The sequence below is a fragment of the Pleurodeles waltl genome, chromosome 2_2 (genome assembly GCF_031143425.1).
Source record: "Pleurodeles waltl isolate 20211129_DDA chromosome 2_2, aPleWal1.hap1.20221129, whole genome shotgun sequence".
NCBI classification, from domain to species: Eukaryota; Metazoa; Chordata; class Amphibia; order Caudata; family Salamandridae; genus Pleurodeles; species Pleurodeles waltl.
The window spans coordinates 213,269,839-213,297,259 of NC_090439.1; the positions used below are offsets into that span (position 1 = coordinate 213,269,839).

The 27,421-nt window shown below is 43.1% G+C and overlaps 1 protein-coding gene across 1 annotated transcript in view; it reads left to right on the forward strand.

Moving 5' to 3' along the window:
• The window catches only part of DNAH5 (dynein axonemal heavy chain 5), a 4,110,061-nt gene that overhangs the window by 3,126,244 nt on the left and 956,396 nt on the right, over positions 1–27,421 (forward strand). The window contains exon 52 of the mRNA XM_069219645.1: positions 20,239–20,411. Coding sequence (XP_069075746.1) covers positions 20,239–20,411 — 173 coding nt within the window. The remainder of the gene's footprint in view (positions 1–20,238; positions 20,412–27,421) is intronic.

Genomic DNA, 27,421 nt, shown 5'->3' on the forward strand with positions numbered 1-27,421 from the left:
CAACACTGGCTACATCTACACCACATCCCAATGTGCAAGCTGTGCAAGTAGCCAAGGTATGCACATTATACAATGAGCTAGTAGCAATATATTTATGCTTAATACAATTCGTAATGCAGACCTTAAACACTGCCCCAGCGAGGGCTGCTTCATCTGTAAATCAGTTGGCCATTACAAAGATAAATCCATAAACTGTCCATTTAGTAATGAGAAATCTCCCACTGAGCAGGAGAAAATTCAGTTCTGAGTTGGGCAAAAAGCAAATTATCTGGAAGCAGTGTTGCCCTATATGCGATCCAAAGATAGACATACAATTCTCACAGTGTGCTTGCCATTTGGACTGGTTCTCTCAATGGAGGATTGTGCCACTTGGGACACAGTCGTTGACGCAATATATAGCACTATGCATGGTACACTGACTCTTGCAAATTTACCGGAAATATTTAAACAAATTCAAAATGAACACAGAAGTGCCTCGCCTTGGGGATGAAACTAATGTGCAATTTTGACACAGCGTTCTCAATTATTTCGAGTAATATTAAAGGGGAAGCAGCAGCACTGGTGATTTACCAACGGCTTCGAGAGGTTTCTCAGTGAGATCGGGAGCGCAACCTGCCAAAGATTATTTCCAAAATGTATACTAGTATAGCTCTAAACCTCAATTACAGAGTACCTCCACCAAGGAGAGTACTAAGTAAACACAAGAGAGATATAAAAAATGCTGGGATGAATAGAAACTAAAACGAAGATAGAAAACTCAAAAAGGAGAATCTCCGCCACCAGAGACCTCAGAGAAATGATACAATCTCAGAAATTGGAAAACTTTAAAAACACCCAATAGATATCAATATACTGATAGTAGCCCATCTCGTTCTTACCAGGATACACCAGGTAAAGGGAGTGACAGAGGAGGGCTTTCAAAACACCGAAGCGACTACATGAAGCTGAAAAAGGACTCGCAACATTCTTTAGAAACTTTCACAGAAAAAGAAGAGAAACTTCCATATTAAAGGCCCCAATTTAAGAACAGAAAGGTGGCAGCAATATTGGTTAAAGATGCCACTCATATTGAGAATGTTGTTAAAGAACAGGACATGGACAGTGTCTCTGCTAGACAGTGCGGCAGAGGTCACAATATGTCATCAGAGTCTTATAAATCTTCTGGTTGTGACACCGACTAATGACTTCTTTGATGTCGAAACAGCCGACATCCACGTCTTCCCACCTAACAGGATTTACAAATTGAACATTCAGATTGAGGGAGACATAGAGTGCAATATTAAAGTTATCTTCTGGAGAAGATTACCACTAAATTATGATATTTTATTGGTAGAAAAAGATTGTCCACCTGAATTTGTCTCTGTGCTGCCGCAAGGGGAAGATGTAATTTTGCCCTCTTTCTCGGTCCTAGTTCCAGATGTATTACAGGAAGCCTACGATGCTGATTGGGCTTTGGCACAGGCTCCTGCACTGTATCACAACCATGTAGGATGGGATAGGGATTCCTCCTACCATGTATTACCAATCAGATCAACTTCACAGATCCAGCCTAAGTATCCAATTAAACATGAAGCTAAAGCACCCGTGAGAGAGATTCTCATACAACTCGAGTACAGGGGAGTAATAGAACCCTGCGTCTCTGCAATGAATAACCTGTTACTCACCATAGTAAAACCTGGCCATTCATGTAGAATAGTCTTAGATTACAGACATTTAAACAGTCAAACATGCACAGTTGCAATCCAAAATGCAAACAGTATGGCACTTATTAACAATTTAGTGGGTAAAAAATATCACACAACCATAGATATTTTGAATGTTTTTTCTTCCAACATCTAGCGCCTAAAAGCCGGGATTTAAATGCTTTCAGTGCACTTAGCTCTTAACGGCAATTTTGTTGTTTGCCTCAAGGGTATAAAAACAGCCATGGGTTATTCTCTGCCCACGTAGCATCACTATTACATGATATTGATCCTGAGGTGTTGCCCTATATGGCTGATATATATCTCACAGATGACGACCTCAATGCACATTTGGCCCGGGTCGATCGCATTGTTTGAGGATTTGCTGCTCTAGGCTATAAATTAAACTTCAAGAAAACCAAAATAGCTTTTCTTAGTGTCCTAATCCTAGGATACAAACTATCTGATGAGGGCAAGAGCCTAGCCCCACACTTTCTAGAAAAATGCACTCAACTTCAACCTCCAAACACTATCAAGAAACTACAGTCATTGCTCGGTTTCTTTAATTTTGCCTGAACATGTATTCCTGACTATGCAGAACGCATAACACCTCTTTATGATTTAATTTGTCCAGACTTTTCAAGCAAACATTGGACACCAGAATACACATGCATACTTGGAGCATTACAACAAGACTAGCTAGAAGTACAACACTTACACATACATGACAACAAAACAAATTTGGTCATCAGAATAGATCCTGGTGCCATCGAGTTCACCTATGTGACATTCAATGAGGGTGACGTGGTACCCATAGCATACAAATCACATTTGTACTCTAATGTAGAACAACTATTTGCACCAACAGAGAAAATACTAACTGCTGTAAAAATGGCTGTTAGGCCACTTGTCCAAGGGAAACGCATCATTGTTGCCTCGGTTCCAGCCCTTGAGGTTATCACCAAAGCCATCATTCCAAAACGTGAAAGCATCACATTTACTTTGGATTTAGTGGGCAACCTCCATGACTCCCAGTGATGTTGATTATGTTTTCGACCCTAAACTACAGACCCAACAATTCCTTCAATATGAACTTGAGAACCCCATGCCCACTAATATCTTGCCTCTTGATCAATACAAAACCATAATTTATACCGATGGTTCAGCACAATCAGCTGTAGGAACTAAACACCAATACTCTGCCTCTTGTGCAGCTGTTAGCGGGGTAATGAAGGATGGTACATTTCACCCTCAACATATCTACATGCAGACCCTAGGGAACTGCACAGCATAACTTGCAGAGCTTAAGGATCCTAAACAATGTACATTGATTGTGTGCAATTCGTACTAATGTGTTCAGTCCTACAATGATTGCTCACATTATTGGCACCACAACGGAATCAGAGACTCAAAAGGGAACTCTATCAAACACAAATAACCTTGTAGGGGAAGGTAGCAGATACTAAGGACAGACTACCAAAAACTCATATAGTTCATACATTGGGCTATTGACATGTGTAGGAGTACATGTTGTAAGAAACACTTTGATGAAGCTGCCAAATCCACAGTAGATACGGCTTCTGTTAGCGCAATTACGTGTTCTCATATGAGTTTGGATAATTGGCTGGTAGGAAAGCTTTGGCTGATGACAAGCCTTGACCAAAAGTATACCCTGCAAAATGTTTCTACTACCTTAGTGCACAAAATATTGCATTTGCAATTATCCCCGAAGTAGGTGATAGTGTGGTCCCCAACCTAGATCAGAGATTATATCTAATTAAAGCAGTGCATGAGGGTGTTGCTTCTGCCCATGCTGGTGTGGTGGCTACCATTTCCCTGTTACAAAAACGCAATTGGTGGGCAGGTCTATACAAGCAGCCCAAACAGTATGTCCTTTTTTGTGACATCTGCCAAGAAATTAAGGGGTCCATTATCAAACGCCTGCCACAGACATCCCTCTTAGTGTCCAGTGAACCACTACAATGTGTGTTCCTGGACCATTGTGGTCCCTTACAACCTGATGGTGCACACAAATACATCTTAGTCACTGTTGACTTGTGTTCTAGATTCCTATGGGTATGGCCACGATTGACTGATGCTCAAATTGGTATTAAAGATTTACAAGTCTTCATTGGGACTCATGCAGCTGCAGCATTCCACTCGGACCAGGGCGCTGCCTTTGCCTCCACAGCATTCAGGGACACCATGGGAATGATGGGTGTTCAACTCCATTACTCCTCACCTTACCATCCTGAGGGCAATTCGGTCATGGAGAGGAAGAATCAGGACTGAAAGTAATCCTTAACTGCAAGGGTATTTGGTTCTGGTCATAGCTGGCTTTTTCACCTACATGGGGTTCGGAGAGGGGAGAGCGTACCTCTTATGAAGTCTTATTTGGGATACCTATGTGTCTCCCAGATCTTGTTCGCCCTGGGACAGTGGCAGCAGAAACACCTTTAGACATAAATGAATGTATTGCTGTTTTACAGGAGATACAACAATTCTGTGATGAAAATTCCCATGCCCATGCTGCCACCTTGGGAATGCGGGATTTGCCAACAACAACAACTGGCTAAATTACTGAAGTTGGGGATCTAGTACGAGACAAGATTGCTGTGAAAAAGGTGTTTGGCCCATCATATAGAGCACCAGTTCCAGTCCTGGGAACTCATGGTACCAGAATCTTTTATCCTACCACCGCTGGCTGGTTCTAAACAAAACTGCTTTGTTTCAATTGACACTGTCAAATTGCACCATGTCACTGATCCTGCACAGTTGACCACAAGGATTCCTGGTTAGTTCCCTAGCCTCCCTTACTACACAACAGGATATACCTCTTCAAGCACTTAATGCTTCTGCAAGTACCAATGCAACAATTGTCTCCCTAAGGTAGGGGAGGACAGAGAATGAACTTTTGTTACTTCCGGTCACTTCTTCACCAACAAGAAACATCCAAAATGTTAATCTCTATTATTCCTCTTCAACACAAATGGATGACATTGTTTATTATGAACCGCCACTATTGGGTCCATCGTCCAGTTCTGCACTGGCTCCTGTTTTGGCACCAACTGTTTCTGGTTATTTTGTTGAGATTGATGACTTTTCTTCAAATTTGTCTGTGACTGCACCTGTGTCAAGAACACGTAAGCTTTAAAGCTGGCTTCAAAACAATAATTTGGTTCATCCATGGTACTATCCACGGATACTACTGATATTGCTTGCCTTCCTACTTTGGATTGGGTGTGTCATTGTGTTTTTTTACTGATAAATGGTCACTATCTTCCTGAATACTATCGTGGATGAGGCTTTAACATCTTATCTTTCTTCCAATAAGGTCCGATGAGATGAGACTTGTCCCTTGTTAAAATTTCAGCTGTTTCAATTCCCGATGTGAGTGTTTGGGATAATGTAACTTATGATATATTTGGTCCTACTGAGGTCCTTCAAATTTCAGATGTCTTCAGAGTTTCTTTGAATGACGTTATTATACCTGCGGTTCTTCCTCAGGACTGGAATGTTAAAACAGTTGATTCCATTCTTTCTGAGTTTGAATATTATACTGTATTTGAAAGTGAAGATGTATATATGAACACAGTGAATTATGGGTACATTGACTATTACTATCATTATAGGCATTACTTTCTGCACTGAGCTGGTACCCAGAGATCAGATTTTATTTACACACAATGCAGCGCTTGTCCGACTCCACCAGTGGGGAGTTCCAGAACATATGTAGAAAAGTTTCCATATTTTACTGGGCATAGTGCTAAGAATGCAGAGTCAGATTACTTTAAATTGCCTCCTTCTAAGGTGAGGAAAAATATTGCTAACCAACACAAAATTAATCTATTCAGACTCCTTTACTTCCGGCTGGCCATTGAGGGCTGTAAGTTTTGGAAAAACACTGTTGATTTGATGAGCGTTTGGGGGAAGCGAAATTGGCAAATACAGTGTAGGGAAGCTTTATGTAGAGCATGCCTTATTTCTTTGCAAATAATGGCCCAGATCTATGAAAAAGGGCGCATCAGCTGTGATGCGCCACTTTTTCTGCGACCCCATTACCGGCACCTAACACCATGGTTGCACTGTATTTAACACACAGCACATCGCTGTGGTAGTTAGATCAATAGTGTCACAATTGTTGACGCTATTGTGGCGCTTTGCTACACTAGCATCAGAAATGTTGACACTGGTGTAGCAAAGTGCAAGGAGGCCCATTGATTTAAATAGAGTGTAATTTTAACACCTGCTCTTTGCAGGCGTTAAAAATTATTGAAAAATCACGCATTGAAATCTGTTAAATTTCACTGTGCCATTTTTGTCGGGCCCTCTAGTGCCAGAACGCCCCCCTTGCATACATTATGCCTGCCGCAGACATAATGTGGAGCAAGGGTTTACAAAGTGGCGCAATGGGTGAATTGCCCCACTTTGTAAATATGGTGCAGCATTTTTGCCAACCTAACGATACATTAGCACAAAAAAAGATGACACATATGTGGCGCAAGATGGTGCTAGGGCCTTCTTAAATCTGCCCCTAAATGTTTAAACAACACAGTACAGCAAACGACTTGCCTGGGGTTAGCAAAAATATAAGAACTGATTGCCCCAAGTATCATGGCACCAGCTAAATTTAACGATTGGGAGACAATTTTAAATGTCATCCAAGAGCAGCTCTCTAGTTGGGTTCAGATTCATACCTGTAATTCCTCACTTTCGCGCCCTGGCGGGTGGCCAGTGGACACAAATGGTTGTCAGGCATTTTTGGTAAATTCTACATGGGGTTTCAGAGCAAGCTGACCGGGCCCTTGTCACGTCATAGCTCAACACTCGGGTATTATTACAACATATGGTGTGAGTAAGCTTTGCAGACAGTGGTTACGTTCTTCCACATTAGCAGCTGTCAAAGAACACCTTAGTCTCCTTTCAGAAGATGTTGACTTACAATATTTCTTGTTAGGTCCTGGAAAGCCATGCTCAAAACGTTTTTATATGCCATATATAATGAGTTCTGGAAGCTTTCATAAATGGAAGCTGCCACAGGTTTAAGGTCGATTGACAAAGAAAACAAGGAAGAGGCTCCAGCCGTTGTCGATAATGGCATAAACACATTGTCACACCGCAGTTACACACTAAATAACATTGGGGGTGATTCTGAGCTTGGCGGGCGGCAGTAGCCGCCCGCCAAGCGGGAACCGCCAGAAGACCGTACCGCGGTCAAAAGACCGCGTCGGTCATTCTGGGTTTCCCACTGGGCTGGCGGGCGACCGCCGAAAGTCCGCCCGCCAGCCCAGCGGGAAACACCCTTCCCACGAGGACGCCGGCTCAGAATTGAGCCGGCGGAGTGGGAAGGTGCAACGGGTGCAGTTGCACCCGTCGCGAATTTCAGTGTCTGCTAGGCAGACACTGAAATTCTTTTTGGGGCCCTCTTACGGGGGCCCCGCGGCACCCCCTACCGCCATCCTGTTCCCGGCGGGAGAACCGCCAGGAACAGGATGGCAGTAGGGGGTGTCAGAATCCCCATGGCGGCGGAGCGCGCTCCACCGCCATGGAGGATTCTCACAGGCAGCGGAAAGTCGGCGGTACACCGCCGACTTTCCGTTTCTGGCCGCAGCTGAACCGCCGCGGTCAGAATGCCCAGCGGTGCACCGCCAGCCTGTTGGCGGTGCTACCGCGGTCATTCGCCCTGGCGGTTTTTACCGCCAGGGTTAGAATGACCCCCATTGTGTCATCTGCAATAGACATAATTCAAAATGTTGTCTTTTTTACATCATAGACAGAGTCAGCTTAGGTCCATTATGCAGTTGGGTTGGACATTGCAGGTTCTTAGAAGTGGATGAGTGCCCTGGCAGCACATTAACTCTACCAAGTTTTTGGCTGTGCTTAACTTAACAAGACAACAGCAAATAATGGCTTAGAAAGAAGTGAGTTACATCATGCTAAATATTGAGAAATTGGAAAAGTTGCTTTTTACTGTAGTGGAAATTCCGTCAGCAGTATGGCTAATAGACGGGTTGATTAATCTGCTGATTTCAACATGCCAGTTCACCAAATATTTGAAACATTGTTCAGTTGGCAGATTTGAGCGGTTAGATGACAGTAACATCCATGAGGTGTTGGAGTTACCTTTCGATTACAAATGTCTAAACTGTGAACAGAGGTCTTTCTTAGGGGAAGCGAATGCGAGACTGCTGTTAGTCATTCTTTGATTTGTAAGCAAGTGACCTTGCACAACACTTGTAATGTGGCTGTAGCAAACCTGGCTTGTTATCTGAAGGGTCCTTCCCTGTTTTTTATTTGCCCAGTATTTCAGATACTTTTGATTGAAAGTTGTGATGCTGAGTGATAAAGGCTGCTGCAGGATGAAAACTGGATCACCTTCATGATTTTGGTTTCCCAAATTGTAACTTGCTGCAGCTATGTGTTATTTTCTCCCACACAACAGACAGAAGTAGCAGAAAGGTGGGCGCACATTGCTTCTTCAAATGTATATTTTGGGAACCTGAGCAGACTAAAGGTGCTAGTGTTTCAAAAACATGTGACTCTGACATCAGCCATAGAGACCTATGGCCTCCAACTAGCAAGGTCATCAGCAGCGATACAGTCCTTAATAAATACCAACTTCCTCAAACATCTTGGAGAGTTCATGAACAGGGTTTTCAATGCATTTAATACTGGGAATTGTGCACTTTTTTAAAGCTGTCAGTTCTGGGTTTATTAGCACCTTTCAGACTGTATTTGGAGTGATATCTTCAGCCATTCATCCCCTCTTCTCTAGTGTCTTTGGTGGATTACCAATAACTGTGGCGTTAATTGGTGATATCCTGCTGTTGCATGCAATTTCTGATACGCAGCGTCTCTGCCATCTCAGCAAAGTGAAGTAATAGAACTACCACCAGCCCACCTGTGTCATGATCATATGATGCAGTATTTCAGAACTTCACTGCTGGAGGAGCTCGAGCTGAACAGGTCATTGTTATTCCGACGAGTACTGACCTGTGAGCATCCAATTTTCCATTGCTTGTGGTGCTTCTTTGCGTGTGCACCAAAGGTGTGTCCTGCTGTGCTGCCTGTGCCCTCTATGGACAAGGATCTGTCAACATTCCTGATGAGGGTTCATTCACAGACATGCCCATTGAGACTACAGTTGACATTTGAGGCATCTTATATTCCACTTGTGGATTTCCTGGCTCACTCTACATCTGGCACTGGGAGGAATGTGGCGCTCTCAGCCAGTTCTGTGGCTGAGGCATCTCCCTACATATGCTCCGTGGATCCTTCAGCCAATGTCATATTCAACTTGTCACCTGCCAAAGTGGGATCCTTATTAGCTTCCATCATCATTGATGACATCGGAAATTTCCTGCACAACCATGGTTATTGTTGAAATTAGATCATTGGCATTTTTGTATCAAATACTAAATTGCCATTCAAATTGGTCTGCCTATTGGCCAGCCTTGCTTGCCAACTTTGACATTTTCATCTTTTTTAATGTATATTTTAATATGCTTTTAGTTTTTGAGTATTATAGTTTTAGGTCTTGAACATGCACTTTTGTCCCGACAATGGAGAGGGTGCAGTGGGTTCAGTTTAGCTCCTTCCTTTGACACACATATTTTAGCTTAGTTTAGACCTGCGGCCTGTACCCTTTTACTCATGTGTATGCTCTAATTTAATTTATTCATTTTAGTTCAGCCTGCTTTTCAGCTGTGATTCTGCGAAAGTGTTATTATTCTTATGCACAGCATTTCAACATGTACTTCAGCCCAAGGCTGACATTGTACATGATAACCCATCTATTTTTGCTGCCACAAGAGTACATAAATAGTCCGGCACTTAGTCACATGCTCACATCAGGCCTATGTCACAGAACAAAAACATGTTTCTTACAAAAACATTATCTAGGCAAGAGAAAAGGAGGGAGGCCATTCTGACCAGAATACACATCCACAATGTATGCCATTTTATTGCTGACCTCAACGCTGTCTCTACTACCAGCCAAGGAGACGGTGGGCTGTTCCCAGGTAATGGGGGTGGGTGCTTCTCTCATGGACTAAGTATGGAAGATTGGGCTGTCATGGCTATGCTCTCACTAGAAGTTAGGGGTTAGGTAGGATTCCTTTGTACATATTATTCCAATATACTTGAGTCGTTTATTTTCTTCTCACTCATTGATAGTAACAGTCGCAATCTTGCTATGTCCCATTGCCCTAGTAATCGTAACTGTTAGAAATGGGGTCTTTGGTTGGCTGTCAGGTTACTCCCTGTCCAAGCAAGGACCCTCACTCTAGTCAGGATAAGTCGCACACAATCTAAATTATCCAGTGCCAACCCTCTGGTAGCTTGGCACTGAGCAGTCAGGCTTAACTCAGAAGGCAATGTGTCAAGTATTTGTGCAATAAATCATACAATAACACAATATAGCACCACAAAAATACACCACACAGTGTTTAGAAAAATATATAATATTTATCTGGATATTTGCAGGTCAAAACGATCAAAGATGCAATAAGTAAATGTAGAGATATCAATGAAAAGTGATATGTAAGTTCCTTAAATCTTTTAAAAGCAAACAAAGTATCTTTCAAGCACAAAGTACCTGGTTTGCGTGAAAAATGTCTGCAAAGGGCTGCAGAGGAGGAGAAGCAGGGAAACAAAGGGGTGTGTGTTGATTTCTCGTGCCACACACGGCGATGCATCGTTTAGTTTCCACGCAGGGACGGTTGTGTGTCGATTTCCAGTGCTTGGTCATGGATCCTCTTTGGGTTGTGGGGTTTTCAGATGCCCCGGGGTCTGTGCGTAGAATTCTGGGCTTCTGGACCAAAGTCACAAGCGCTGCGTCGTTCCAGTGGGTGTTGCGTGGAAGTTTCTTCCGCACAACAGACGCTGAGTCGATTTCCCCTCTGGAACTCAGGCTGCGTTGTCCCAGGTCGGCTTTGTGTTGATCCGGTGGGCCGTGCATCAGAGTTCTGGTTGCAATGCAGGTGCCACCCCAATATTCTCCTTTTTAAGTTGCGCTGCGTCTTTCCGGTTCGGCGTGCAGTGATTTTTTCACCACAGGACAGGCTGTGCGTTGGTTTTAGCAAGCTGTGCGTCGAATTTTCACCGCACAAGGGGTCCAGTTGCAAGAGAGAAGTCTTTTTGGTCCTGAGACTTCAGGGAACAGGAGGCACGCTCTATCCAAGCCCTTGGAGAGCACTTCTTCACCATAGCCAGAGAGCAGCAAGGCAGCAGGGCAACAGCAAGGCAGCAGTCCTTCACAGAAAGCAGTCAGGTGAGTCCTTTGGGCAGCCAGGCATTTCTCCTTGGCAGGATGCAGATTCTGGTTCCGAGTTATCTTCTCCAGGAAGTGTCTGAGTTGGAAGAGACAGAGACCCTGTTTATATACCCAAAGGTGCCTTTGAAGTGGGGGAGACTTCAAAGAGTGGCTTAGAAGTGCACCAGGTCCCCTTTCAGTTCATTCCTGTCTGCCAGGGTCCCAGTAGGGGGTGTGGCAGTCCTTTGTGTGAGAGCAGGCCCTCCACCCTCCCAGCCCAGGAAGACCCATTCAAAATGCAGATGTATGCAAGTGAGGCTGAGCATCCTGTGTTTGGGGTGTGTTTGAGTGAATGCACAAGGAGCTGTCAACTAAACCCAGCCAGACGTGGAGTGTAAGGCACAGAAAGATTTCTAAAAGTGGCATTTCTAAAATAGTAATATTAAATCCAGCTTCAGCAGTCAGCAGGGTGTTATATCACCATTCTGGCCATACTAAATATGACCTTTCTACTCCTTTCGGATCAGCAGCTACCACTCAAACAATGTATGAGGGCAGGTCCAATGTTATCCTATGAAGGGAGCAGGCCTCACAACAGTGTACAAACGGATTTGGGAGTTTTACACTACCAGGACATGTAAACTACATAGGTACATGTCCTGCCTTTTGCCTACACAGCACCCCGCCCTATGGGTTACCTAGGGCATACCTTAGGGGTGTTTTATCTGTAGAAAAAGGGGAGTTTTAGGCTTGGCAAGTACTTTTAAATGCCAAGTCAAATTGGCAGTGAAACTGCACACACAGGCCTTGCAATGGCAGGCCTGAGACAAGGTTAAGGGGCTACTTAAGTGGGTGGCACAATCAGTGCTGCAGGCCCATTAGTAGCATTTAATCTACAGGCCCTGGGGACATATAGTGCACACTACTAGGGACTTATAAGTAAATTAAATAGTCCAATTGGGTATGATCCAATGTTACCATGTTTAAAGGGAGAGAGCATATGCACTTTAGCACTGGTTAGCAGTGTTAAAGTGTGCAGAGTCTAAAGACCAGCAAACACAGTGTCTAAAAAGTAGGGAGAGGCAGGCAAAAAGTTAGGGGTAAACACCCTAAGGCTGTCATGTCTAACAGTAACTCATATATTTAATCGTAGATTGCAGTCTTTTCAATACATGTATTGAACACCATCCTGCATCCTTTCTTTGGCCTTTGTGTGTGTATGAGACCTCTGCTAATGAGAGAAAAGATTAAGAATTGTCGACCACAACTTCCCTTAGAGAGCACCAAGTGTCACGTGTCAGGCTGCCATAAGTCACCTTTGCTTTCTGTTTGGGTAAGGTGCTGCTAGCCAGACAAAAGGGTTGGGCCGACAGCTGCCAAGATGGTGTGGGATTGACTCAGTTACCCACAAGCTGTGGTGCTGCTGCTCTAAATCCACCAGCCTTGTAACAGTAACAAGAGTTTTATGACAGCACCAGTGAACAAGAGCATAAAAAGCAAAAGGTCAAGGCGAGTACGCCAAAACCCAAAAGGAAGCAAAGCACAGCTTAAAAGCAGACAACTGAAGATTCATCAGTGGTCTTGCCACAGAAACCCAGGAAGCAGCAAGCAGTGGAAACTTGTAAGAACTCTATGATATAACAAGAAAATTCTGTGGCAAATACAGCAAGCCACAAAGACCTGTTAAAGACAATGCTGGGAAGACAATAATGGGTAATGAAGGCCAACAATGAAGATGGGTGAATAACTGATGAACCAGCCTGTGCCAAAGTCTCCACCGGCCATACTGTCAGCTAACAAGGACTTGCCAGTTGACTGCAGCAGACCAACCAAAAAAGCAATACAGTGAGCCATCAAACATTTGAGAAATGGGAAGGCAGCAGGACCTGACATCATTCCATAGGAGCCACTGAAGGCAGACATTGAAACATCAGTAGACATGCCCTAACCCATAGTTGGAAGGACCTGTAAAGAGGAGAAGGTGCCATCAGAATTGAAGGAGAGATATCTCATCAAGGTTCCCTAGAATGGTAAACTGAGTAACTGCACAAACTACAGAGGGTTAACTCTTCTGTCAGCCCCAGGCAAAGTGTTCAGCAGAGTCATTGTCAACAGAATGAAAGAACAAGTTGATGCTCTGTTGCAGGACCAACAAGCTGGCTTTCACAAAGATAGATCCTACACAGACCAGGTTGCAATGCTGCACATCATCATTGAGCAGTCGATGGAATGGAACATCCCCAACTATGCCAACTTCATCTACTATGAGAAGGCATTTGACAGTGTGGCCAGAGAGACCCTTTGGAAGCTCTTTCACCATGAGAGTGTGCCAGATAAACTTGTAATAATCATCAGGAACTCTTACAAGGGTATGAACTGCAAGATAGTACATGGAGGACAACTTATGGAAACCTTAAAAGTGAAGGCCTGTAGGTAGGCCCAACAGCTAGGGTTAGATTTAAAGTTTATTTGACCCTGACACTTGAGATGGGCAGGTGTATTCAACAGGGTTGCCCCTGATTACGATTATTATTTGTCTTAGCTACTTAGCCTTTTGCTTCCCAACTGCGTGAGTGCCACTTACATAGAGAAATGAGAGTCCTCACATGAAGGTTTCTACTGTTGTTTTATGCTGGCAATATATTACTATTTGCAAGTGACCTGGGAGAAAATCTTAGTGCATTCACTTGCGATGATATACATTTTGAAGACATTGCAGGATGGCGCATTAACTGGGAAAAGTTCAAAATATTTCTTCTCACAGACAGTACCCAGCAAGTCACTTTAATTTTCAACTAGCTTGGAAAGATGACTCAGTGCTCTGTCTTGGTATACAGATTACTAGAAACTTTGACTCAGTTATCTGGGACAGTAATGACCTGGTGCTGGATGAGCTCACGGCAAGGGTTCAGTGCTGAATCAAGGTTCCTCTGTCCTTAGCTGGCAGAGTGGCACTTATAAAGATGGTAATCCTTACTAAAATTGTATATTTCTTTTCAAACATTCCCATTCCCCAGTAGTAGAATGTTTGCTTGAACCTCATTGCTGACACAATTAATCTGTGTGGGTTAAGAACCTGTGCATGAGTTGGGACAGGTTCACACAAGCTCATGAGAGGGGTGGCTTTGGTGTACCTGGCCCCAAACATTATTTTCTTGCAGCACAAGCACACCTTCTATTTATTGGATAAGCCTGAAGTGCCCCGCTCCCTATTTTCCAATTGAAAGGGATGATCTCAAGGTGGTTATACTGTATACAAAGCTAGCTATTAAAATACACGAGCCAAGTAAATGCACTGAAACAACCTCTCCTTAACCCCTTAATGGATAGGTCCACCTGCACCACATTGCGATGATTCAGCATCATTAAAATCAATAAGTTGTACGAAGATGGTCTCTTTCTCACGCTGGAGCAATGTTAGGCATCAGGTGAGATTAATCTCTTTGATCTATTTGCTTACATTAGACTCTGCCACACTGCCTCAACACAATGGCCTGACTTCCCAGAAGACACACAGGAATTGACCCCAGCATACAGACACATCTTTTTACTAGTACCAGGAGCATGGTGCCCTTCATATGTTAGATGAAGAGCCTAATTTTCTCCACCACTATGAGTGGTGAGAGATGGCCTCCTGGAATACCTTTTCCCCATAAGATCTTGGGTTATTGTTGTGAGCAGATAAAATGTGTTCCCTACGATGAGAGGCACAGCTTTATCCACTTTAATGTTATTAACGTGTGTACTACACCCCACACCAACTACACTAGGTAGACCTATTGTGGACCTTGGAATGAGTCCAATTCTCCTCTGCTGATTTTACGCATTTGCCTTAGACCTGCCCCCCAATTTGGGACTTTTAATCTGAAGTTGTCAGCACAATTGGTGAAATAACAAATGTTTCACTGCTGTGTGCACCACTCACCATGCTCCTGGGCTATGTTGTTGATATCCCCCATTCTAGAAAGTGATTGATGTCCCTAATGCTAGTGCTTGCCCATTGCCAGGTGGCTAGGGCTTGGCTGACATGTGTTATCCCCAGCACCAAGACTGGCTGCGAGATGTTACATTTCTGAATGTACATGTAGAAATGTATTCATCATTACAAATCCCGAGAGCAAGGCCTGGAGACAGTCTTTGTTGGGAAGTCTTTGTTGGGAATATATGCTATAGTTAATTGAGACTGAATAATGCCCCCTTCTCTCAGCCCAGGACCCATCACTCCAACTGAATAGAGTCCTAATCTATAATTTGTGTTCCTGATTGACCCATGGCAATAGTAAAATATGAACTTGCTTGTTGATTCAGTGTATTGTAGTGTAGCCATTGCTGACTTAAGGCCTGATTTAGATTCTGGTGCAGTGAATTACTCTGTCAGAAACGTGACGGATAGCCCGTCCACCGTATTACGATCCCGTAATATTCTATGGGGATTATAATATGGTGAATAGGATATCAGTCAAGTTTGTGACGGCTTAATCCCTCCATGATCTAAATCAGGCCCTTAGTCTGAAAATTTGTTTTAGCTCATCAATACCATAATTTCCTAATACTGTAATACTTTACAATAACAGGTTTGTATATATGCTAATATGTTTTCCTTTGTGCATTTCAATTGTAATTTGTTAAAAACTCAAAAGTTTACAAAATTAAATTGCCTGTTGTGTTCTGCAGAACTTTGTGGTGTGAAAACACTCCCCAGGGAAGTGTTCCTTCGGTATCTGTTACAAAGTTTAGGAATCAGTGATTAGAAGTATCCATCAGAAGAACATGTTACTTGCCTTTGGCAACACATTTTCTGGGGAATAGATTAACTGAATATTTCTCTCTGCCATCTCTCCTCCCCGTTCCATCGAGCCAACTCTCTACTTGTTAGTGGTGGTGCCCATATAACACTCCACACTGTAAAGGCCTTGTTGAGTCACCTACTGGCCTGGGGAGCATTTGTTGTTAAAAATCTAGATCCAGACTGGTGCCTGGGAAAAGTTTGAAGGTGAGTAATCTGTGATTAGATAGATTATCAACCAGAAAGAGAGTTACCAAAGTGACTTCTTCATTAGAATTGCACTTCCAATGAATTTGCTGCTTGGTCTAACATATGACTCCAAGCTAAATATTTTACCTCCATTATTCTTTATAACACTTTACATGAATAAAAATAATACATTCTTGAAGGTGTTTATGATTTTAAAAAAATATATGAAATTTCCCAATGATAAGCCTGCCATGATTTATCTAAAACCTTTCTCACTTTTATGGATCCCTAGGAAGAATGGTTTATTTTTTGTGTCTTCTGGTTAATCTTTTAAAAAAAAGTAATTAGCAAGTATAAATGTTACTGTTAAATCCAGTAACCAAAGAATGTAATATTGTTTTGTAATACACATAACTTCCTTTACTGGCCCTTGAACTACTCCTAAATTCTCAATTCACAATTCATAGATCACGGTTTTCCACATATTAAAATCTACTTTTGGAACCCTAGATTGTGATTTCTCATTTGTCATAGTTGTTCCTGAGGTCTGTTTTCATAATTGGATTGGCATGAATCTGGTTCTGAGGACTCCAGCTGGAAAGCATGACCTGTAATTTTCATAAGTGCATAATCTTGGGTCTAGCTCTGATGCATCTCTAGAGCTCTAAAACAAGTCTGCAGCTATTCCTTCATTAAACTTGATGTATTTGATTGGTGTGATGAACGGGTAACCTTGGCAAGATATGTTTTTTTGTGATTGTGTGGGCTTGAGCTGATTGCTTAAATCTTGTGGGGTCAGGAATCAGAATCCTTGGCTTCTGCAAGTTAAACTTTAGTACTTGCATAATTTTTACGTTTAGGAAAATGTAAATCGAGCACAATCTTCTTGACTGGGGTTTAGAAGGGACCCATAAAATGCATATCAGTGGAATATCAGTTCTAAATTAATTGCATGGGGCACTGTATAGGACATGTCACTTGCTGACGTCTCTATAAGACAGTCACTGTGGCCCTGAAATATTTATTGCCCCCACCACATTCCTGAAAACTTCTCCATAGGTCTGCACTCAACAAGAGGAAGAACCAAACTAGGGAAAAACACAACTTTTTTTCATCTCCAAAATGTACAATATAGAAAACGTACACTGACAAGAGAGTCATGTCTTGTTATGATGAACCTAATACGCCATCCAAGAGAGCAATTGATGCTGGGACTGCTGGAGATTATCCTTATGAAACATGATATACTTGGCAAAGATGTAACCAAGACTGAGGTGAAGATTGAGGGCCAGATTTACTAAACTTTGAGGCAAGACAATTCAGCAAGGGGAGTTGCTGTGCTGCTTTCGTCAAATGGAGAGAGCAGAAATGTGTCATATCTACGAATCCTGTTCTCTTGTAGCACTGACACACTTCTGGCTACCTAACACCACAACACAAGGGGGCCTGTGTTGTTTTCAAAATAGGTTTTGTTCAAGGAGGTATATCTTAGTTCACAAAAAAATATTGTTAGAGGCTTATGCTCTTTGTATGTGTGCTGCATAATGGAGCACACATGCAAGGCAGTAGTAAAGAGGAGGAATAAAGATAATTCTCCTCTTTATGCCCGTCTTGAGGTGGCGTACCGTTTTGGTGAAAACCCATGTTTGCATCAAAATATATAAGTGGTTCCACAAGAACACCCATGCTTCACCCATGTGGGTCCTACCTGATGAAAGGTAATGCAAGGCAGCGCTATCCGTTGCGTTGAGTTACTTTTAGAATAAAATCCCATGCAGAGCCACACAAATGTTGATTTGTGTAGCTTGATAAATCCCATCATGGATTCTGAATCATGGAAGCGCACAAAAGTGGTACAACTCCAACACAAAATCTGAGTTAATCAGGGTCTGAGGCACTAGATGTTAATATTTATTGAATGGAACCTGGTCACATTGCAAAGAAAGTCAGTGCCTAATAGTATGTATGCTCACCAGAGAATAATCAGGACACTGAGGCCATGATTATAAGCCATTCAAAGTCCTTCTGCCATAGTCAAAAGTTGAGCACCTGGAAAATGAGCCAAGAACAACATCAGCGAGGAGCATGTGGATCCCTGGGGGAAATGCAATGGAGAATTTAAGATAATTTATGGAGCTCAATAGGAAAGGTTTTCATAAGAAAAGAAAAAAATACCATCCTGTATACAAAGTGTGCTATATGATGTATCTCGCAGAAGTATGAATGACATAAGGAGATTTAGGGGGTCATTCTGACACCGCCAACAGGCTGGCGGTGCTCCCATGGGCATTCTGACCGCGGCGGTACAGCCGCGGTCAGAAATGGGAAACCGGCGGTGTCCCGCCGGTTTCCCGCTGCCCAAGGGAATCCTCCATGGCGGCGCTGCTGGATTCCGACCCCCTTACCGCCAGCCTGGTTCTGGCGGTTTTGACCGCCAGAACCTGGCTGGCGGTAACGGGTGTCGTGGGGCCCCTGGGGCCCCCTGCAGTGCCCATGCCAATGGCATGGGCACTGCAGGGGCCCCCTAACAGGGCCCCACCAAGATTTTCAGTGTCTGCCAAGCAGACACTGAAAATCACGACGGGTGCAACTGCACCCGTCGCACCCCTTCCACTCCGCCGGCTCCATTCGGAGCCGGCATCCTCATGGAACGGGGTTTCCCGCTGGGCTGGCGGGCGGCCTTCTGGCGGTCGCCCGCCAGCCCAGCAGGAAACTCAGAATTACCGCGGCGGTCTTCTGACCGCGCAGCGGTATTCTGACGGCGGGACTTTGGCGGGCGGCCTCTGCCGCCCGCCAAAGTCAGAATGACCGCCTTAGTATGCCTACTACTAGGAATGAGGTTCTCGAAGGAAGAATGGTATTAATTAGTCTGCACGACCGTTGTGAAACCTGGGCCCAGATTCAAACACCTGTCACCCAGTGCAGCGCAGCAGGCAAAAATGCTGCACTGCGTGACAAGTAGAGAACACATTAGTCACATAGAAATAGCACTCTCCTTCCCTCTCCCTACCACCTGTGCTGTTTCAGGTGTTGTGCACCACGCACATACCTTAGTGCCATAGTGATAGGGTGTGTGCATGAGTCTAGCATAGGTTTTGTACGGGAAGGGTAAATACTATGCCTATACAAGTGAAAATATTTTTCCTACTTTGTATGTGTGCTGTATATTGCAGCACACTTGCAAAATCGGAAAAGCACAAAGAAATAAAGACATTTTTAATTTAACACTTGCTTTTCAGCATTACTTTGCCACACAAACCAATGCAAATACCAATTTGCATTGGTTTGCAAATTCGAAAACAAGTTTAGCGTCCGTTTACATTACAAAAGAAACACTAACCCGATGCTAAACCTTTGAGAATCTGGGCCCAAGGCTTTTATCAACGTTGAGAACCTGGAAAAAAGAATCATGTCAAATAAACAGCAAATCTTATGTTTTCAAGACTTGAGTCCTTGAACCTGAGGAGAAAGAATGTCCCCTGGCATACAAAGAAAGAGGTGGTTGCACTTGGTACTTAAATTATTACGATACAATCTTGCTAAACCAAGCGTACTATGTAAGGAGAAAAATCTCTTTTTTGCATATTGAAGCAGTTCAAGTTGTCTTGGCTTTGCAGATACAATGATTATATGAGGGTTTAAGACAGCGGATTACACTGAAGTGGTAAGTCCCACTTGATGGCTGCTGCCGCTGTCCACATTTTAGGAGAAACGTAAGATAGGGCAAAATAGTCTTCTAATCACTCCAAGGCTTGTCATAATACTGTGGCTTACATTATGAGTGTCCCAGAAATTGCCTGGATTTTCCCCACCTGTGGTATCGGTAACTCTGTGGGGGGTTAATCCAGGCCATGAACTTCTGGACTCCGAGGGTCCTCTTCAAAATGAGGAATTAATAGTGTTAGTCAGTAGTTCCATTTCCCACCCCTCCATTGAGTACTCATTTGCCCCAAGATTTTCATTTTCAGCAGCCAAAATGTCCATGTGAAAATAGATCGTTGAAACACTGAAGGTATTGTAATTCCGATGGTACCGATAACTGTTTTTACCATCCTCATCAGAATTAAGAGGATATTCGTAGTAAGGGCTTATAAAAGCATTTTATTTTTTATCATCCTTCAATTGTCCACTTCTATGCAATCAAGAGAGATGATCTAGGAAATCAAAATGCCTAATGTATAACCAAGAGTCGCACAGTTTAGGGGCTCGGCTACGGTTATAATAATTTCCCGCAGCGGTGATTACTAGGCCGTGGATGGAGAAAAGGGAAGCTTTCTTGAATGTCATGTATTAGGGTTCATTGTGATTTTACCCTTTTTCTTACACAGGCGAAGAACCAGAAGATGCAGACTTTGATATGCCGAAAATCTATGAGCCAGTAGAGTCCTACAATCACTTAAAAAGTCGCCTGAATATGTTTCTTCAAATGTTTAATGAGACGATTCGTGGAGCATGCATGGACACGGTTTTCTTCAAAGATGCCATGGTTCATTTAGTGAAGGTATGCTTGGCAATTCATCAATGAAACGTTTTCTCCACATTTAACTGTTTATTTAGAAATGCTCATTTCTTCAACCTATACACATGAAGATTATTCGCACAAGTAAGTGGAGTGAAAGAAGGCACAGAAATCTACAGGTTGCTTAGGTTTGTATGCCTGCTGTCAGGATTTGTCTTAAATGATACACAAAGATGCTGGGACCCTGGGAATAGCAAGCACTCTAAAAGTGGTAATAGAAGTCAGTGATCCAAGTACTAGATATGCAGCTGAAAATTGGTCGAATTAAGCCTCCTTGACTCTCTAGGTACACCAAGAAGAGCTGTTAATGCCTAGATCAAGGTTGGTGGTTTAGGACAAGTCAGTTACCACAGTGACAAAAAAGATAAGCATACCTAGCCAGAGTTGAGTGATAATACACTATATATATATATGTCTGGAAATTTTCAGGGTGATCTGTCAAACAGTGGCGAGATAAAGAGGGGGTGAAATAAAAAAAAAAATTAAATGTTAATTCCCATAGGAAAACTGAACGATGATAGACCAGAAACCACTGGATGGAAAAAAAACAAATTTGGCAGAAAGGTAGCTCTTGGTACATAAGAAGCCTTTTTTGTTATTTGGTGTAAATCCGTTCAGTAGTTTTTGAGAAATGTAAGGAAATCCAATTTTTTTATCTAGGGACGCTAAGGGTTTGCAATCCCTCCCAATATTGTGCTGAGATCTAATTGGCTGCCAGCACTTCAACAAGGAAGTGTTGGCAGCCATCTTAGACTCGGCTGAAGCCGAGTCTCAGAAAAAAAGAATAAAAAATACAAAAGGGACCAGGGTATGAACACCCTAATGCCTTGGCTCTGGTGTTGGGGTCCCAAACGGACCCCCTAGGGCTAAAGACCATTTTTTTAAACCCTTACAATTACTCATGCCCTAAGGTAACTATAACTCACCACCTCGCCATACACTGCTAATTACCCCACAAATTACGACACTTATGACATCTTTGATAACATCATTGATAAAGTGACAGTAACATCTGCAGAACAATTATTGATCACATACCTGTACATGGCGAGGACGCAAGTTATAGTTACCTTAGGGCCCGAGTTATAGTTACTTGAGGTAACTCTAACTGTGAATGGTGAATTTCTATGGTTTTGTACATTTAAAATATGAGCCTATCTATAATGTCCCTGTAACCTTTGCTTTTTTTAAAGTGAATTTCTATGATTTTTTTTAGTTCTATTTTCTAATTATAACGTCCCTGTAACCTTAGATTATTTTCAGTGAATATATAACGATACATCAGTGTAGGAAAGTACCATCTTTCTTGGCATGTTACCCCCAATTTCTGCCTGTTTGTCAGTGTGTTTTTACTGTCTCACTGGGATCCTGCTAGTCAGGACCCCAGTGTTCATAGTTTGTGGCCTATATGTCAGTATGGTTTACTGTGTTGTCAGTTTGCTTGACTGTGTCCCTGGAGTCCTGCTAACCAGAACTCCATGCTCTATCTGTTTCTAAATTTGTCACCATAGTCTAGTGACTCCATATTCCACTCCATATTGGCACACTGGAACCCCCCCTTATAAGTCCCTACTATATTGTACTTAGGTACCCAGGGCATTGGTTTTCCAGGAGATCCTTATGGGCCGCAGCATTTCTTTTGCCACCCTTAAGGAGCTCATACAAACACTTCTTCAGGACTGCTATTGAGGCCTGAGTGAAACAGTGTAAGCACTATTTCACAGCCATTTTCACTGCACCAGGTAACTAATAAGTCACCTATATGTCTACCCTTCAGTTATCGAAGGCTAGGTGCAAAGTTACTGTGTGTCAGGGCTGCCCTGCACTAGCAGAGGTGCCCCCACGTTGTCCAGGACCAATTTCCGGGCCTTCATGAGTGCAGGGACGCTATTCTAAGTGTGCAGTACATATAGGTCAATACATATATGAAGCTTCACAATGTTAACCCCAAATATTACCATGTAAGGTGTATACGATTGAGAAATTGTACCCCCAATCTGTTCTGGTTTTGGGGGCAATTCCATGCACCCTGGGGGCAACACCATGGACCCCCAGTACTGCCAAACCAGCTCTCTGAGGTTTCTACTGCAGCCCCAGCTGCTGCCACCACACAGACAGGCTTCTGCCCTCCTGGGGCTTGGGCAGCCCAAACCCAGGAATGCAGAACAATGTATTTCCTTTGGAAATAGGTGTTACAGGCATGGGAGGGGTATTCTCCCAGAGCTCTGGAAGTGCTTTGAAGGGCACAAACGATGCACTCCTTGCATAATCCAGTCTACACTGGTTCAGAGACCCCCAGTCCCAGGGGTGGTGCCCAGAGCTCCTCCAGAGTGTCCCTGAGTTCTGCCATCTTGTTTTCAGGATGGTCAGGGAACTCTGGGAGCATCAGAGTGGTCAGTGCCAGAAGGTGACGTCAGAGACCCCTCCTGGTAAGTGCTTATCCGGTTAGGTGACCAATCCCCCTCTCAGGGCTATTTAGGGTCTCTCTTCTGGGTGTTTTCTCAGATTCGGTTTGCAAGACTCCAGCAGGACTCCTCTGCAACCTTTGCTTCTCCTTCTACCGTCGGATCAACCGCAGAACTGCTCCAGGAACTCTACAACTGCAACAAACTATCCAAGCAGGCTACTGCAACTCTGTATTTCCAGCTGTCCAAATTTGGTGGAGGTAAGAGCTTGCCTCCCCGAGCCAGACAGTAACCCTGTGCACTGCATCTTTTGCAGTTCCTAGGGCTTCTGTGTGCTTCTGCAAGGAATCCTTCATGCACAGAGTAACCCGGGTCCCCAGCACTCTATCCTGCGATGCTCAGCTCCCTGAGTTCTTCTCCGGCGGCGTGGGAACCCTTTGTGTAGTGCTACGACGACCGCTATTTGCAACTCCTTTGTCCACTTGTCCTGGGACTCCTGTGGGTGCTGCCTGGTCTTCTGAGTTCTCTCTGAAGTGCTGAGAGCCCCTCCCTGTCTCCTCAGTCCTAGTTGAGACCCCCAGGTCCCGCCTGGGTCCAGGTGGTGCCTTTTCCCGCCAAATGCGTCTTTTGCGTGAGCCAAAACTTGTTGGTGGAATCCAACGACGAAAAGCAGCCTGCATCCATCTACTCCTCGACGTGGGACATCTCTTTCACCAAGAAGGAACCCACAGCTGTCTACTTTGGTGCATTTCTGACTTTTTCTTCTAACCAGAGAATCCACTTTTGCACCTACATCCGGGTTAGCAGGGGCTTCTGTTACTCCTGGACTCTTTAGTGACTCTTGGACTTGGTCCCCTCTCTCCGCAGGGCCTTAGGTCCAGGAATCCATTGTTGGTAACCTACAGTCTTGCTTGGTTTTTGCATAATTCTTTATCACGACTTCTTGTGTTTTCTGAGGAAACTTGCTGTACTTTACTCCTTCTTTCCTGGGCTCTGGGTGGGGTATTTTATTTACTTTTGGTGTTTTCTTACACTCCCAGCGCCCCTCTACACACTACACTTGCCTAGGTGGGAAACCGACATTCGCATTGCACTATTTTAGTATATGGTTTGTGTTGCCCCTAAGCTCATGCTGGCCTATGGTGATTTTCACTGTTTGCACTATTTCTGACTGTTTACTTACCTGATTTGGTTACTAGTGTATATTTTGTGCATAATACTTACCTCCTAAGGGAGTATAGCCTCTAAGATATTTTTGGACTTGTGTCATTAAAATAATGTACCTTTATTTTTGGTAACACTGAGTATTGTCTTTCTTGTGTGTGAGTACAGTGGTATTGCAAGAGCTTTGCATGTGTCCTAGTTCAGCCTTGGCTGCTCTGCCTACAGCTACCTCTAGACAGCCTGCCTTCCAAACACTGCCTACATTTCTCTAATAAGGGATAACTGGACCTGGTATAAGGTGTAAGTACCTTAGGTACCCACTTCAAACCAGGCCACCCTCCTACAATCAATATTACGAAAGAAAGTTCATGCACTCCAGCAATCCAAAATTATCGTCTTTGTTTAATCCACAGCAACCACCCATATGTTTTAACTCTTATGAGTCTTGCTGACGGTTAGTGAGTTCTTCCACTATTTCTCATTATATACAGCAGATCTTTCCATCCGACCGTGAGGTATTCTGGATCTTGTAGTTCAGCTTAAAACACCGACAAAATAACTAGCTGAAAACACATTAAACGGTGACCACACAAACATAACACAATGATTTTGCCTTAATTTAAGCTTTAACTTGTGCACTGAAGCAATAAGAGACTTTCAGGATATGACAGGTGTAAGTGTTATACCACACTGAATGCTGTCACAATTATCAAAGTTCAAAAATATATTATGGCCCGTCTCTGAAGATAACAACAGCCACGAAAAAATGCACAATAGCTGTAGATCAACAAACATAGATGGGCATATAAATAATTTGAGACATAAATGGTTCATACCTTTGACATAACTGCATTATGATTGTACATACTAATTATCTTCCCTAATCCAACTGTGATACTAATGCATCTAGGTGATCCCGGCTAAGTGCCACAATCCGTCCCCTTTCATAGTTATCATATCTGATTGTCATGAACGTGTTGCTTTCGAAGGCTAAGTGCCTCTAATAACAAGGGCGCTTTGTGTGTGCCTCGCTACAAGGCTACATAGCAAGACATCATCTGTATATATCTACTAAAGAAATGCATCCCTTGACACACGTGTCCCAAAATCTAGCCTTGTTTATCTGCCTTGGATAAAGCTCAGTGTCAGAAACTGAGCATATCGACCAGAACCGTGAGACACTATATGTACTGCATTTATATCACCTGTCAATGTCCTCCTGGACTCAAAAGTTTTTCCCTTGTCATGATGTGCTCTGGAAAATATTGATCCTACTCCTATTGCTACCCGCTATTTTTTTACTAGGCTTGTTCCTCCTCTACAGTACTCACATTTATCATCAACTGATAATGCAAAAGACCAATCGGTAAATTACCACTACAATTGCCAACAACCACAAACAAAACAAAAAGAAAAAACAAAAGAAAATAAGAATTGGCTATTAATGCAGTTCATTTACTAATTACAAGTGAACATACAGTTTTTCATCCGTGTTCAACCCATGAGGTGACTTGGTACATGGACGAATAATGTATCTGCTCTCAAGTTATCGCAGTTTGAGAGTTCTCTCTTCCCCATCATTAGTATGCTTCTTGATATAATGTTTTGCAATGGCGTAGCTCTATTATATCTTTATACATCTATATCTATCTATCTATATATATATATATATATATATACATATATATGTATATGTATATATATACACACACACACAGTGGGAGGGATGGCCACAGGCCCTGCGCCCAACCCCACATGCCATCAACCCCCTACACCTCATGACCTTGGGCCACATACCCCCCAATCCAATATATTTTTTTTGATCCTGCTAGAGTCCAGAGGTACTACAAAGGATGCTATGCTGGCTTCTGCAGCACTGTAATAAGGTCAAAATATTTATCATTTTGGTCCCAGGGGTGTTCCTCAAAAACTCCCCTTACCCCACCCTCCCAAGAAGGGATAGTTAGTCAGATTTTCCCTATTCCGTCTCTTTCTGTATGTGTTTAAAGATATTTTCAGGACTCAGGGAACAAATCCACCAGCCCCATAATTGCAGCTCCAGCATTTTTCTTTATGTTGCAGCTGCCAGTCACATTACTCGCCCCCACTGGACTCCCACAGAGCCAACTAATCAAACACACGGTTTGACTTTTTTTCTGCAGGAGTTCAGTGGCAACAGACATCTATAAATTTTTAGCCTTAATTTCTTTAAAGCGGCTGAACAGATTTACACCAAATCACAAAAAGTTAAAAAGGTCTAGCTTTCTGCAAGATATGGTGTAATTCTTTTTAGCCGTTTTCTCTGTATCTCTATCTCACTTTGCTATTGGAAAATGTGTTTCGGGAGCCCCCCTCCTTTTTATTGGTTGCTGCGTGACGTATCACCTCAAAACTTTTGCGGAAGGTGCTAAGGTAGATAAACATTTTTCAGAAGATTTTGTGAAGATTCATAAATGTTGCTAGCAAAACAAAACACCCTGTGGCATATTTACAACTTTTTGGTACAGTGTAGGAATGCGCCGTATCTGCAAAACATATTGCACATTCCTGTTCTTTTCCTCTATGCAAGGGTATCTGTGTTGCTAGGATGATTGTTTTTGTTCAGGAAGGTATACCTTCCAAAGGAATTGAGGGCTTTAAATGATTCTTTAGAAGAATTACCAGCTGTATTCATTTGATTTGCTATATAATGTTTTATAGTGTTTTTTAAATTGTGATGATAGCTGTTCAGGGCTGTTCAAAACATTTTCTTGGTCTCAGGCTCCTTGAAATGCTGCCTGCACTGTTCCAGCTTTTTACAGGAACATTTTCCTCTCAGAATGCAGAGGAAAACCAGGGTGCATGCTAGTTTGTATTTGAGATGAGCGGGATTTCAAAGGTGCTAGGTTGTCGAAAGCCAGAATTAATGCCTTGTGACATTGGAATAGCCCTTTCTCAACGACAGTCACATTTTGAAGAGTAGGTGAGTGGTAAACCACAGCAAAGGAGGGTAGAATCTTGGACCACTGCCTTGTCACCATTGATGTAATATGTGAGGAAATGATCACTATATGACGAGGGCGCTAGACATAGTTTAGTTACCTTAGGGTCCCTCTGGGACCACCACTGCCAGGCTATGGGGTATTCCTACCCTGCCCCCTTATGTCTTTTGCAGTCTCGGAGCTGAGTCCTGAGTCCTAAAATGGCTGCCACCACTTCCTAGTTGGGGTGTTGGTCAGATCTCAGCTTGAGATCTGTTGGGATCCGCAGACTCGCCATTGCTAGACATACTTTTTTTGTTTTACCCCTTATTCCTCCAAAACTACTGAAGAGATTTCCACCAAAACACAAAATGCCCTCTGTCTGGACCAAGATCTAGCATTCTGCCAAATATGGTGTAAATCTATACAACATTTAAGGCTGTAGCTGTGTCTAAATAGCTTA